General features: G+C 42.5%; 1 protein-coding gene and 1 pseudogene across 1 annotated transcript; one reads left to right on the top strand and one right to left on the bottom strand.

The window, feature by feature from the left end:
* Positions 1-5677: 5677 nt before the first annotated feature.
* LOC101688885 (olfactory receptor 10H3-like) lies at positions 5678-6616 on the bottom strand. The gene has a single exon (XM_013060464.2). The coding sequence runs from the start codon at positions 6605-6607 to the stop codon at positions 5678-5680; it is 930 nt and encodes a 309-aa protein (XP_012915918.1). The 5' UTR covers positions 6608-6616.
* A 6214-nt stretch (positions 6617-12830) lies between these two features.
* Positions 12831-15020, top strand: LOC101689158 (annotated as a pseudogene).
* The last annotated feature ends 999 nt before the right edge of the window (positions 15021-16019 follow it).

Raw genomic sequence — 16019 nt, forward strand, 5'->3', positions numbered from 1 at the left:
TATCCACTGGGCCCCTGCCTGGGAGGACTTCCTGGACATGTCCCTTACACCTTCCAACTGTAGCCCCTCCTTTTGCAACATGGTGTTCATGGTATTGGTCTGTGTTTCAAAGAGCTATTTGGGGTTTATATAAGATCATGCACCTCAAATGCTCAGCATGGGTCCTGGTGCATAGTAAGGATTCAAAATAATATTAATAATTGTTATGACTACTATTCTAAAATACCAGTGGAAGGAGCTCAGGGTCTATATTCAGCCACACCCGGGTTGAATCCTACTTCAGAGCTCGTCAGGACCTCCAGCCATTTTTCTAAGTAGGAAGGGTAAATTCAAGAAGAAACAAGTCTAATCTTTCCTTAAAAAATTTATACTGGGATCTCTAATAAAAAATTTGAATTGGAACAATCTGGTGCTGGTTGGCATTCTATCTTTGAAAGAATAATGCACATCTCACATCACTATGCCCAGTATGCTTGCATCAACTCTGAGCTGTGTGCAAGCCTTAGTAAGAATTACATGGTGCTTTTTCCTTTTATACAAAACTCTACCATGTTACTTGCATGAAAATCTGTTTAAGAAATTTGAGCTTTAAACCACTGCTCAAAAACCCCAAGCCTACATTGGGTTGGTTCCTTACCTCTTCCTATAATAAGTCTCTAAATATCTATTCATATTATAATGTAATATTATATGTTATGTAGTATTAAATTTCATTAAATTATTATTATATTACATGTATAATCACATTAATATATAATCATATACATTATAAAAACATATACTGTGGTATGTTATGTTAATAATTATTGCATTTGATAATAATTAAATTAGATTATATATATTATTTGTAACAACCATATGTTATATAAAAATGCATAATTAATAAATAATTATCAATAATAATATGCAATAATATACATTACATGCAATAATATATGCATAATATATTAATATATAGTACAATATATTAACAAGTTATATATTTATCAATATAATTATTTTATGAAATTATATAAATTATATTTATATATTGCTATATAATATATATCATATAATATAAAACATACACTATATATTATCATATTAATATATATACCATATTATTATAGTATATTATGTCATATATACTATCATACATAGTATCATAGTATATAATATATACTATATATTATTTTTTTAATAATTTTTTATTTTTTAAATTTTTCAGTGTACCAGAATTCATTGTTTATGCACCACACCCAGTGCTCCATGCAACACATGCCCTCCACAATACCCACCACCAGGCTCACCCAACTTCCCACCCCCTGCCCCGTCAAAACCCTCAGATTGTTTTTCATAGTCCATAGTCTCTCATCTCCCCCTCCAATTTCCCTCAACTCCCTTCTCCTCTCCATCTCCTCATGTTCTCCATGTTATTTGTTATGCTCCACAAATAAGTGAAACCATATGATAATTGACTCTCTCTGCTTGACTTATTTCACTCAGCATAATCTCTTCCAGTCCTATCCATGTTGCTACAAAAGTTGGGTATTCATCCTTTCTGATAGAGGCATAATACTCCATAATGTATATGGACCACATCTTCCTTATCCATTTGTCCATTGAAGGGCATTTTGGTTCTTTCCACAGTTTGGTGACTGTGGCCATTGCTGCTATAAACATTGGGGTACAGATGGCCCTCCTTTTCACTACATCTGTATCTTTGGGGTAAATACCCAGTAGTGCAATGGCAGGGTCATAGGGAAGTTCTATTTTTTATTTCTTGAGGAATCTCCACACTGTTCTCCAAAGAGGCTGCACCAACTTGCATTCCCACCAACAGTGTAAGAGGGTTCCCCTTTCTCCACATCCCCTCCAACACATGTTGCTTCCTGTTTTGCTAATTTTGGCCTTTCTAACTGGTGTAATGTCAATGTCAATGTGGTTTTAATTTGAATCTCCCTGAGGGCTAGTGATGATGAACATTTTTTCATGTGTCTGATAGCCATTTGTATGTCTTGATTGGAGAAGTGTCTGTTCATATCTTCTGCCCATTTTTTGATATGATTGTGTTTTGTGTGTATTGAGTTTGAGGAGTTCTTGATAGATCCTGGATATCAGCCTTTTGTCTGTACTGTCATTTGCAAATATCTTCTCCCATTCCGTGGGTTGCTTCTTTGTTTTCTTAACTGTTTCCTTTGCTGTGCAGAAGCATTTGATCTTGATGAAGTCCCAAGAGTTTATTTTCACTTTTGTTTCCATTGCCTTTGGAGACGTATCTTGAAAGAAGTTGCTGTGGCTGATATTGAACTGCCTATGTTCTCCTCTAGAATTCTGATGGATTCCTGTCTCATGTTGAGGTTTTTTATCCATTTTGAGTTTATCTTTGTGTATGGTGTAAGAGAATGGTTGAGTTTCATTCTTCTACATATAGCTGTCCAATTTTCCCAGAACCATTTATGGAAGAGACTGTCTTTTTTCCCCTGGATATTTTTTTCTGCTTTGTTGAAGATAATTTGACCATAGAGTTCAGGGTCCATATCTGGACTCTCTACTCTGTTCCACTGGTCTATGTGTCTGATTTTATGCCAGTACGATGCTGTCTTGGTGATCACAGATTTGTAGTAAAGCTTGAAATCAGGCAACGTGATGTCCCCAGTTTTGTTTTGTTACATATACTATCATATAGAGTATCATAGTATATAATATATGCTATATATAGTTTAATATATATTGTTTTATATAATGGAACAATACAATTATAGCATAGTACAAAATATATTCTAATTGCACTAGATCATTATTTACTAAGTTGAGTTTTTCAGGCAATTAACAAATATTAAGTATCTACTATGAGTCAAGCATAGTAGGGCTACAATGGTAAGCAAGACAGAGACCCTGACCCCAAGAAGCTTACAATCTAATGGGGAGATTCACGAGGGGAATAAAGTACCCATGTGTACTGCACAGCAATCATGTTATTCAAAAAACAATTCATATAGACTACAGTGAAGTGCAGATAGTAAAGTCTCTGAACCATGTGAAGCCTGCAAAATATTCTAAGAGTGTCAAAAACTGTGGTTTTATTTTTTTTTCCCTACTGGCAAACAGTGTGACTTTCTGCACATTCTATGGATGTGAAGGACTCAACAAATAGAAGAGTCATAAGTACAGACAGATGCTGGGTTCTAGGTCCTGGCCTGGGTACTCTACAGCTGCAAGGTGGTATGTGTCCTCACGACACTCCCCAAGGGCCTTGCTGCCAATGACCAAATCCTGCAGCTGGGCTATCAGGACTCCTTCACCTTTGCTGATGGACTTCCAAGGATACTTTGCCCTTCTCATGAGTGATCGCAATGCCCTAAGTCTTCTCCATAGAGAATGGCCTACGAATCTGGCTTGAAACTAATTTGTTCATGAAACATTTGTTTCATGAAACAAATCACATAGAATGACAGGCTGCCATTCCATGAGTCAGGTTTCTAGGGCTGCTGTAACAAAGCACATAAACCTAGTGACTTAAAACCACACATATCTATCCTCCTCTATGCTGGAGGCCAGAAGCCAAAATCAGGGTCACCAGCTGTGAGTCAAGGTGTGAGCAGGGCTGCATCCTTCAGGGGATCCAGGGGAGGTTCTGTCTCCTGCTTTCCCAGCTGCCAGAGGCAGCAGGCATTCCTTGGCTCAAGGTTCCTGGCTCAGCTACTCCAATCCCTCCTTCCAGTGTCACATCACCAACTTCTCTCTGTATCTGACCCCTCCTGCCCCCTTCTAGAAGGACACTTGCAGTTATAGCAAGCCCACCTGGATGATCCAGGGCAATCCCTCTGCCTCAGAGGATTAACTGCATCTCATCACATGCAGTCCCTTTTGCTGGGGAAGGGAACACAGTCACAGGCTTTGGAAAAGGACCTCTTAGGGGTGGTGGGTTGGCATTAGTCGTTAACATCAGTAATTGTAAAATAATGAAATGGAACCCCAGGGTCTCATGTCAGTGTCAATGTGACAAGAGTCACAAAGTGTCTCTGTAACTCCTCTGGAGTCAGTGTTTCTCTCTGGCTGTGTGAAGAGGTGTGTGTTTAGGGCTGCACCTGCCCTCCCACCCCAAAGGGTGTCTGTTCCTTCTAATGACAGTCTTCCTCTCCCAGTCAGGACCACACTTCCCTCTGCAGGCATCTGAGAGAGGTGCATTCCTGATCACCAAGGGCACACATATGCAGATTGTAATGAATTCCTGCTTCACCACTCCAGGGCACTGTGTCTGGGACAAATCATCTCTCAGATTTGCATTTACTGCTTTACAAAAATGTGAATAGGAATAGATTTGAGTCATATCTAAATGTTTAAAAATAATTATTTATTTTGAGATGTAGAAGAGTGAATGTACAGGAAACCCTTCCCACAACATTTGGCAAACTGCAAGTGCTCATATGTGATAGCCATTTTTACATTTATTATTATAAAACACCTTCCATCTGCAGCCTAAATATCTGGCCACAGCTTTGAGCATGAACTTACACCAAAAAAAGATCCTCTTCTTGGATGTTTAGATATATGGTATTCCCAAACCCCAGCATGGAACTCAGACAGATGTAAAATTTCATGTGACTCCTTCATTCATGGGTGACGTCCTGCAACATTTCTAATCTGTAAAGAAAGTACGCATACCCTGATCTCTCTTTGTGCCATCCTGAGATACTGCCGTGCCCTCCAACACATCTCCCAGATAGACTCAAGTAAAACACAGGAATGAGAAATTGATGTTTCACTGAAAGTCAGGTGAGAAAGAAGGGAAAGGATTTCTATAAGATGTCAGATAGCAACACACTTTTAACATGTTGTGTGTTTTCATACACTGAGCCCTCTACTCCTCCACTCTGACCCCCTCTCTAGTCCCTCGCTTTCTCCCTCCTACTCTTTTTTTTTCTTTTCAGCGTAACATTATTCATTGTTTTTTGCACCACACCCAGTGCTCCATGCAATCCGTGCCCTCTCTAGTACCCACCACCTGGTTCCCCCAACCTCCCACCCACCGCCCCTTCAAAACCCTCAGATTGTTTTTCAGAGTCCATAGTCCCTCCTACTCTTCACTTCATATTCTGACATCCTTCACACAATTCAGATCAGTATAGAAAAATTCCCCTTGGATCGATCACCTACAGACCGAAGGGACTGGACAGAGTCAAATACCTTCATGGAAACAAATAGTTTATTTACTTTTTTGTACATTTTTATATTAAACGGTGACTATAAAGCACTGGACACAATGCCCTACCCCCCAAAAGCTGCAATGTTGGTGGTATTCATTATTATGCTAATTTCTGTTTATACTTATGTTGGAGGAAACAAGTCTTTCCTGGTTTCTCCATTCAAGAAGAACCATTGGCTTCAGTGCCCCAAAACATCCATATGATGCTTGGCTCTGGCTCATAGGCAGAAAACACATTCTTAGACATAAGCAATGGTATGAACTTCATCTCACAGAGGAAAGAACAAGAGATAATGATCGCTAGTTATTATGCAAAAGGGGGCAAACAAATTGAAGAAAAACAAATATGTAGCATGCTCCAATACCTATGCATGTGTCCAACCATACCTTTCAGTATTTTCATATATTAAATCTCTACAAAAGTCCTGCGGAGAGATTCATCATTATCCCCAGCCCAGCTATCCTATTTTCTCACCAACAAAATGGCTATCAAGAGCTTAGGGGACTGAATTTTCTCTGAAAACTTCTCCTTATGGCATTCTTGAGCTCCTTATTCCTGAGGCTGAAAATGATTGGGCTGAGAAAGGGAGTGAAGACTGTATAGGTGGTGGCCATCAGAGTGTTACTGTCCATAGAATGGGGGCCCTTGGGCTTGAGGTAGATAATGGATGCAAAACTGTAGTGCACAATGACCACAGTGAGGTGGGACACACATGTGGAGAAGGTCTTGTGCCTGCCTTCAGCTGAGGGGATCCTCAATATGGCAGCTACAATGAAGACATACGAGAGCATGATGAGGAATAAACATCCCATCAGAGCTGTGACACACACCAGGATCACACCCAAGGTGACAGAAGAATTCTCATTCCCACAGGCCAACTTCAAGAGAGAAAACACGTGGCAGAGAAAATGGTGAATGACGTTAGACCCACAGAAGGTAAGGTGAAAAACTATCAGGGTCACCATCATCCCCATGACTGAGCCACCAGCCCAGGTCCAGGACACCAGACGAGCACAGGTGCGGGTGCTCATGAGCACGTTGTAGCGCAGGGGGTGGCAGATGGCCACGTAGCGGTCATAGCCCATGATCATAAGCAGGAAGGAGTGGGTGAAGCCAAATGTGAAGGAAAAGAACATCTGACTGGCACAGGCCATGAAGGTGATGGAACGGTGGCTGGAGAGCATGTCAACCAGCATGCGAGGCGTGACGGCAACAGTAAACAGAATCTCGGAGGTTGACAAAGCACACAGAAAGAGGTACATGGGTGTGTGTAGGCTGCGCTCACTCCAGACAGTGGCCATGATGAGCAGGTTCCCCAGCAGCGTGAACAGGTACATCAGCAGGTACAGCAGGAAGAAGATAGGTAGGAGATGCTGTGGAAAGTTGGAGAAGCCCACGAGGATGAATTCAGACACCATGCTATAGTTCTGACCAGCCCCAGATGCTGCATCTGCTCAAATCATAGAGGGAATGAAGACAATCAGAAGATCATGAATCTATATAACAATATATCCTAGAAAATATACAAAATGGAGGAACACAGATGCAGTGTCTTAGGATTGGGAAAATGACAGGGATACTCACTGTTTCTGCTGTTCTTTAGCATGGAACTGAAAGCCGTGAGTGGTGCTCTGAGAAAAGAAAAAGAAAGAAGGTATGTAAGGATTGGAAAGGAAGAGACTGGCTTGTTCACCCAGAAAAAGCTGAAGAATGAAGTAAGAACATATCACAGTGTGAGAGAGCACTGAGCTGTAGAAGACAAGATCTGCTTCCAAAAAAAAAAAAAAACAAAAACCAGTATTTCTCATAGAATTATACCAGTAGTCATCATTCAAAGTATGAATTTGAATTAAAAAGTAAGATACCATTCCCAGGAGTGACACAAAGTATAAAGAAACAGCTCTCTAGCATTTTAGTCTGGCGATTTCTTTACATTCAAGAAAAGTTGAGCTTTTAATGGGCTTTTGTTTGGGGCATTATCACTCCCCTTGTTCACCAGTTTAGAAAGAAACACAGATATTTCTGACAATATTCAATTATGGATACATACTAAAGAAAAATCAACCTGTTCAATGTCAATGTAAGTAACAATTATTTAGGAAAGTAACTACTTTTACAAAATTAACATTTAGTGACAAGAGCGGTTTCTTTCCCCTCCTCCTCTTCCTCCTCCTCCTCTTCCTCCTCTTCCTCCTCCTCCTTCTTCTTTTTCTTCTTCTTCTTCTTCTTCTTCTTCTTCTTCTTCTTCTTCTTCTTCTTCTTCTTCTTCTTCTTCTTCTTTCTCCTCCTCCTCTTCCTCCTCCTTCTTCTTACATTTTAGCAAATTTGTCCCATGCTGGCTGGGTGGGAGACAAGATGATGCTTGTATCTACTTCTTCATTCAGGCTGTGGCAATATGTGGTTGGAGTTGAAGCATATGGTGAAAATTCATCATCAGCTTCACTGGAAAACTGAGAACCTGATGGTCCCCCCAAAATGGTCTCTGGGACCCTAGGGTCCTCATGCCACACTTTGGAAGCCTCTGTTGTAAAATATCTAGGAATCAATCAAACATATGAATGCCTCCAAATTCAGAAATTTTTTAACAATAATAAAATGTAGAAGGTGATGGGGTGCCTGGGTGGCTCAGTGGGTTAAGCCTCTGCCTTTGGCTCCGGTCATGATCTCGGGAACCTGGGATCGAGCCCCACATCCGGCTCTCTGCTCAGCAGGGAGCTTGCTTCCCCTTCTCTCTCTGGCTGCCTCTCTGCCTACTTGTGATCTCTCTCTCTCTGTCAAATAAATAAATTTTTAAAAATGTAGAAGGTGATTTGCATGCAGAAAAACCTACACTCTCAGATGAGGTCAGTGAGTATGGAAATGATAACACTTCTTCCTCAAATCAGAGCACCAGAGCAACTACACTTTCAGTGAGTCAGCTGTACATCTCATAGCAGTTTCCTCAAATCCCTTCTGAAAACTAAGGTCAGTGCAAAACCATACTAATCTTCTAAAAGTGGAGTCAATAGGAAAGGAATGCTCTGGCAGGTGTGAAGACTCATCATAGACATTATACACATCATAGTCATTTTTTTAATTTTTTATTTTTTATAAACATATATTTTTATCCCCAGGGGTACAGGTCTGTGAATCATAGTCATTTTTAAGTGTGAACCTGGAACAGACACAGACACTGATCAAATTGATCGGATACCTCAGAAAATACCCCCACATGAGTCACAGCTTAACATGTGCTAAAGGTGGGAGCACAAGTCAAAGGGAAAAGCTGGATTGTTTAGGAGTTTGTGGTGGTAAAACTGGTCCTTTGATGAAGCAAACTCAATCTGAATTTCTGCCCAAGACCATATGCAAAGGTGGATTCCAGGATTCAAGACATAAATATGAAATATGACCATGGGAAGTTAATAGGAGAAGGTATAGGAGAAGAATTTTGTTGATCTAGGGTTGGAGAAGGACTTCTTTTTTTTAATTTATTTTTTATTTTCAGCATAACAGTATTCACTATTTTTGCACCACACCCAGTGCTCCATGCAATCCGTGCCCTCTATAATACCCACCACCTGGTACATTGTCTCTCATGGTTCACCTCCTCTTCCAATTTCCCACAACTCCCTTTGGAGAAGGACTTCTTAAACAAACTTCAGAAACACAAATATTAGGTGTTTTTGAAAGAATGAAAACATCAACAGGAAGAGTATTTGTTCAACAAATGATGTTGTAGATCCAGCTAAGAGTAGATGGAAAAGTGAGGAAAGATCACTGTCGTTGTCCACGACTGAGCAGGGAATATCATGTAGAATAAACAAAAAACCAGTTCCATCTACAAGGAGTAGAAATCTCAATGCAGAAATGAGCAAAGGTGTGAAGAGAGAGCTCACATTGGGTATAGCACAAGCAAATGAAAACATGCTAAAAAAAGAGAGAGAGAGAGAGAGAGAGAGAGAGAGAGAGAGAGAGAGAGAGAGAGAGAGAGAGAGAGAGAGAGAAGAGAAAGAAAGAGAAATGCAGTGGAAATTCAGTGTCTACGTATTTAAGGTCCCAAATTAGAAAGTACCCAGTGCTGATCAGGTATGGGGAGAAAGCAACATTAGTGCACTGCCTGTGAGAACTAGAGGGTTAAAATTAATAGTTCCTGTGCTCTGTGTACTAGCACATGTGCTCCTGAGTATCTATCTCCATTGCTGACAGGTATTTATAAGGGAACATGTCAGGGAATGTTCTGTAACATTGCTTGTAGTGGGGAATGTGGAAAGTGCTTGTCCATAAGTGGAAAGAGGGCAGGTCACATGGGTTGGATGCAAACACTGGAGTCCCAGGCAGCAGTTGGATGCACACTCAGCAGACTAAAGGACCCTTAGAGACTCTTAATCATAGGGAAAAAACTGAAGATTGCTGGAGGGGAAGGGAGTGGAGGGATGGGATAACTGGGTGATGGACATTAAGGAGGGCAAGTGATGTAATGAGCACTGGGTATTATATAAGACTAAGGAGTCACAGGCTTGTACCTATAAAACCATAGTACATTATGGGTCAATTAATTCAATGTAAATAAAAATGCTTTAAAATAATATTGAGTGAATGACCCAAAAATGAGATGAATGCTCCAGTATAATCCCATTTGGGTACATGAAGTACAGAGCCCCTGAAACTCTTCTGATGATGCATATCACTATACATTTGTCAAACTCACACAATGTGCAACACAGACAGTGAACTCTAATGTAACCCATGGGCTGATTTAATAATAATGTATCCATATTGGCTCACCAACTGGAACAAATGTACTACACTAACACAAGGGGTAGAAGAGGAAATGGTATGCAGGAGAGAGGAGGTATGCCTTTTTCTGTAAACTAAAAACTTCTCTATAAATCTAAAAGTGACCAATTTTCTATGAAATTAAAAAAAAGGAAAAATCATTTACAACATAGGTACGTGCAGAGAAACAATACCTATCTACAAGAGCATACACAAATCAAAGAGCGTGACTTCAGTGTCTTAGAATGGTTGTTGAAACTGGAGGGAAACAGGGTGGCAGAAAGAAAATATGAACAAAAATAGAAAAGGGCATTATCAAAATTATCAAAAGCAGTGAACCAGACATATCATTGACTCAAACCTCTGCACCTGTCGTCTGCCATAAAATAAAACAAAAATATGTTTTTATAAATAATAAGAGCCTCATTTGCTGCCTAGAGCTCCCGAAATCCTGGGCTCTGGGACAGGACCCAGCCATAATTGTACCCCACGGTCTCCCTGGGGTCTTGTTCCCAAGGATCCCCCACAATAGGGGTCAGAATGGAGCCTAGAGGACACAGAAGCAGCAGAATGGGGAGGGACCTTCCTGGAGTGAGGAAGGCTGTGCTGATGACCAGGAAATAGTCTGGTGGCCATGCAGGTGTCCCTCTCAGAAACCCAGACACCGGTGTTAGCTCCCTTCTGTGCCTCATTCCCCTTCACTCAGCATCCTCGCGGTCTACAAAATAGCTGCCCCCGTGCTCAGCTCCTCTCCATCTATGTGACTCCTCCTCTCCCCTGCACTGCTCACAGCCCCAAGCTCCTTCTCTGCTTCCACTCCATTCGGGCTCCCAGAGAGCATTGCCTGAAACACACATCCAATGTAGTCATCAGAGCCAGTCTTCAGTCTTCTTTTGCTGTGTGCTTCTGAGAAAGAAAGTACCATCTCTGAGCCTCCTCTCCTCCAAATGAAAGGTGGGAGTAAGCAGAGAACCATCTGGAGAAGGACCATGAGCATCCACAAAAAGGGCCCCATGTTTACCTAAAGTGGGTAGTTATCACTGAATTTGACATCTTTTTTTGTCTTCTAAGCTGCTTTGCTGTCCTCAGTCTATACCACATGGAACCAATTGGCCCCATTCTAAATTCATGGTCTCTGCCCTTACGGGGACCCTTAGTCCCTCTGGTAACCTGACAATCCAGTTCTGTGAGTGTCTGATCCAGTCTGATCCAATCTCCACACTCCACCTGTCTCACCATTATAGTCTGCCTTCCCACATCCTGCTGGGTGGAGTAGCATCAGTTCTCTGGGCTGGGTTCCCCAATCTCCTCTAACAGGTGCAGGAGAGAATTCTGTCTACTCTGGTCTCACAGAGGATGGCTCACACACAGGTGTGGAGTCCATGTCACACACCACAGGAGAACAACCAGCTCAACCTTCTGCCTCCCCCAAAAGGCTACCCTCCAGGGTAGCAAAACCACTGTCACCCTAATTAGGACACGACAGCACAGACAAGATACACACCTGGAGCAAGGTTTCTGATCCTCAATACTCCTCGCATTTGGGGCCATATCATTCTCTGGGATGGTGGCTGTCTTCTGCATTTTATTATGTTCAACATCCCTGGCCTCATCCCCCCAGTGGCAGTAACCTCTCTTGCCTTCCTGAGTCATGACAACTGTCTCCAGACATGTGCACATGTCCCCTGTGGGGTAGAATCACCCTAGATTGAGAACTACTGACCTAGAAGCCACAAAGGGCACTAGGTTGGGTGAAGAACACTAGACCCAAAATGGGCAACCCGAGAAGACCCCCAGCAGCTGCCCAAGGCTAAGAGCCTGTCTTCTGACCTTTGTCCCAGACCCTGTCCCAATTCCGAGTCTGGGTCTCTCTCCCCACAGCTGCCTGAGTATTGCCACCTACCCTGTTCCTCCTGGTCGCCCTCAGCCTACGCTGCCTCTTCCAGGAAGCAGCCAGCAGGGGAGGGTAGAAGAAGCTCTCCAGCCTGAGGCTGTCAGCAGCACACAGGGGCCTGGTGCGGGGCCAGACCTCAGGGCTCCTGAAACTGAGGCTATGTGCTTTGTCCCTGCCACAACTTCCCAGGAGACTGCTCCCCAGGGCCTCCCTGGGACACCAACCTGCAAGGTCAGCCCTCAGAGTCTTGAGAGGCCAGGAGGATCATCAGAGGGCCTCTGGGGACCTGCAACCTCTAGTCCTTCCTCCAACACTCCAACACAATCAAGACTCCCTACTGTCTAACTCTGTCCAGAGTCCCAGCCCCTGCTCAGGCCTAGGAACTCCCAGTCTTGGGGGAAACAGGACAGGATTAGATACCCTCAATGAGTTGGGATCAGGGCAAGGTCAGAGGGAAGGCAGGAACTGGAGCAGTGCAGAGTGGAAATCCAGAGCTTTGCAGTGGGATCAAGGTAGCTAGAAGGCTTCCCAGAATAAGGGTAATTTAGAGCTAGGTCTTGCAGAATGCTTTCTTTTGGTCAATAAAAGTGTTCAGTGTCTTCTGGCCAAACTGGATAACCCTGCTTCTCCCCTTGGTTGACTTAGCCTATCTCTGTTTTCATGGTGATCCAGTCAAAGAATTCAAATTAGTATGTGAATTCTTGGGCTATAGTAACTCACTTGGTCTTGTCCAGTTCCTGAGACAGATCCCCTATGCCCTTGTCTCAGGAGTGATACAGTGGCTTCTGTATGCTCCTGAGATGAGTGGTGGCTGAGCCCTCAGCCTGAATAGTTTTAGGAAGGGGGCTGCTCTCCAGAACAACCAAGGGGTAATTAGAGAACTGGAACCTCCAGGGAGGGGACAGGGGTAGAGATTGATGCTCAATTAGGGATGAATGACTTAATCAATGATGTATGTGTAATCAAACCCCCATAAAAACTCCCTAAAAATGGGATTCCAGAAAGCTTTCCAACTGGTGAGTACACAGCGGTGCTAGAGAGTGGCGTGTGCAGAGAGGGCATGGAAGTTCCTTGCTCCTTCCTCCATACCTTGCAGGATACATCTCTTTCATTTGGCTGTTCTGAGTTGTTTGTTCATAATTAACTAGGAAGAGTAAGTGTTGCATTTTCCTGATTTCTGTGAGTTATTCTAGCAAAGTATTCCAACTGAAAGGGAGAAATGTAGAAACCCTCATCCTTATAGCCACATCAGGCAGAAGCACAGGTGTCCTGGGCACCCAGTACTTGTGACTGGCATCTCCAGGTAGTTAGTGTCAGAACTGAATAGAATTATGGACACCAACGTGGTATCTGGGTAGTTGGAGAAATGGTCATTGGTATGGAAAGAATTCACACATTTGGTGTCTTGAGTGTTAGAAGTAGAAACTGTTCACTTCCTCTCTCCTTCTGTCCAATCAACAACACTGTCCATTCTACCTCTGAAATCAACCTCAATTTGCCACTCCACCCCAGCCAGGATGCCCTCATGCACCTCTCCCCATCTCTTCCTGCATCTGCCCACCCTGCTGCCCTGAAGCCTGCTTCCCTCTACAAACAGGAATCTCACCACGCTACTTGTGCTTAAAATGTATCTGTTGGTATCATCAGTTTGCAAAACTGATACCATGATACCAATAGGTATCATGGTTTGGCAGTATCTATTCTTGCTGAACACAGGTGTTCCCTATGAGTCGGTATTTACACACCTAACTATAGACCCAACACAACACATAAGTATTAACCCACCAAAGGACATGTACTAGATGTCATAAGAACACCCTCATAGGAAGCCCCAACTGGAAACATCCATGAGAATGTTCACATAATGGAATACAGCTCTTTCCTCTTGCATATTGCATGGAGCACTGGGTGTTACATGCAAACAATGAATCATGGAACACTTCATCTAATGATGTACTGTACAATGACTAATAAAACATAATAGAAAATAAAATTTACCCAAAAAACACATTTATTGGTCCCCATTCCCCTTAAAACAAACTCCACAAGTGGACACCATTGTCTTGCATGCCCATGCCCTTCCCACCAGCATGCTTTCAATTCCAGAAATACACTAGTGACCTTCAGCTCTTCGGGGTGCACTGAACATACCATTGTCCCAAATACACTATGCCTTTGTCACCTTGAGCTTTTGTATTTGCTGTCCCCTCTGTCTGGAAACCCCTCTCCCACCTGCTTGGCTCAGCTGAATCATACCTACTCACCCTGCAGGATTCCCACCAGTTTCAAAGTCTCTAAATCCCAGGCTGGATGTGTGACCCACACTTAGCTTTTGCAGATCTCTATGCTGTCCCCAAAACCCCTCCAACCACTCTGTGCTGTCTTCTTTGGTTATATGGCAGCTTCCCTTGGTGGACAATGAAAAGGACAAAGAAGAGCCCTAGCCCTTGGTCATTGCTGAATTCAACCACCTAGAATATTTCCACATAAAATAAGCCTTGGGTAACATTTCTCAACTATATGAATGAATAAATGAGGGTAAAGAGCTCATGAGGACATATAGCACTTCTTTCTGTCCATGATCATTGGCAATGTCTGCTATGTGGCCATCTGCCACCCTCTGAGATACAATATGCTCATGAGTCCACATGGCTATGCTATCTCATGTCCAGGTGGGTGGGCTGGCACCTCCATCATGGGGATGATGATGACTCTGATAGATTTTCACCTTACTTTCTATGAGTCTTAAGTAATCCATGATTTTGTCTACCATGTTCTTTCCATCCTAAAGTTGGCCTGTGGGAAGGAGATATCCTCTGTCATCTTGAGTGTGATCCTGGTGTGTGTCATAGTGCTGATGAGATATTTATTCCTCATCATTCTCTCCTATGTCTTCATTGTGGCTGTCATATCAAGGATCCCTTCAGCTCAGGGCAGGCACAAGATCTTCTCCACATGTGTGTCCCACCTCACTGTGGTCATTGTGCACTATGTTTTGTCTCCATGATCTACCTCAAGTCCGAGGACCCCCTTCTATAGACAGTAACACTCTGATGGCCACCACCTATACAGTCTTCACTCCCTTTCTCAGCCTGATCATTTTCAGCCTCAGGAATAAGGAGCTCAGGAATACCATAAAGAAAAGCTTCCAGAGAAAATTGAGTCCCCTAAGCTCCTGATGGCCAGTTTCGTGGTAAGGAAATATGACAGGAGGGCTGGGAATAATAAAATCTGTCTCCATAGGACCCTTGTAGGGTTTCAAGCATATGAAGATACACATCAGAGTTAATAGATACATGCTCATATTTGTTTACCCCCCACCCCTTGCATGGGATCTAGTGATCAGGATCTCCTGCTTTTAACCCTGTGTGGTGAAGTCTATCCCATTACCTCCATCAGAGAATGTGTTATCTGCCTAAGGGCCAGGAGGGTGGCATCATGTAGGTGTGTCTGGGCACTGATGCACAGGGTTCTTCTTGAATGGGCAAGCATCGGATAAGCACCATAAGGATAAACAAAAATAAGCATTATAAAAATACCAAAAGTGTTGATCCTTTTCTTTTTCTAAAAAGGATTTTATTTAATGTGTGACTATGGACTCCAAGAAACAAACTGAGGGTTTTAGAAGGGAAGGGGATGGGAGGATGGATAAACCTGGTGGTGGGTAATAAGGAGAAAACATATTGCATGGAGCACTGAGTATTATACGTAAATGATGAATCTTGGAACACTATGTCAAAAACTAATGATAACTCAACCACAAAAGGAAGTTTGAAAAGAACCAAAATACATGGAGACTAAACAGCATCCTTCTAAAGAATGAATGGGTCAACCGGGAAATTAAAGAAGAATTGAAAAAAATCATGGAAACAAATGATAATGAAAATACAACGGTTCAAAATCTGTGGGACACAACAAAGGCAGTCCTGAGAGGAAAATATATAGCGGTACAAGCCTTTCTCAAGAAACAAGAAAGGTCTCAGGTACACAACCTAACCCTACACCTAAAGGAGCTGGAGAAAGAACAAGAAAGAAACCCTAAGCCCAGCAGGAGAAGAGAAATCATAAAGATCAGAGCAGAAATCAATGAAATAGAAACCAAAAAAACAATAGAACAAATCAACGAAAGTAGGAGCTGGTTCTTTGAAAGAATTAATAAAATTGATCAACCCCTGGCC

This window comes from Mustela putorius, unplaced genomic scaffold, assembly GCF_011764305.1.
Source record: "Mustela putorius furo isolate JIRA1106 unplaced genomic scaffold, ASM1176430v1.1 tig00000095_pilon_pilon_pilon, whole genome shotgun sequence".
Lineage (NCBI taxonomy): Eukaryota > Metazoa > Chordata > Mammalia > Carnivora > Mustelidae > Mustela > Mustela putorius.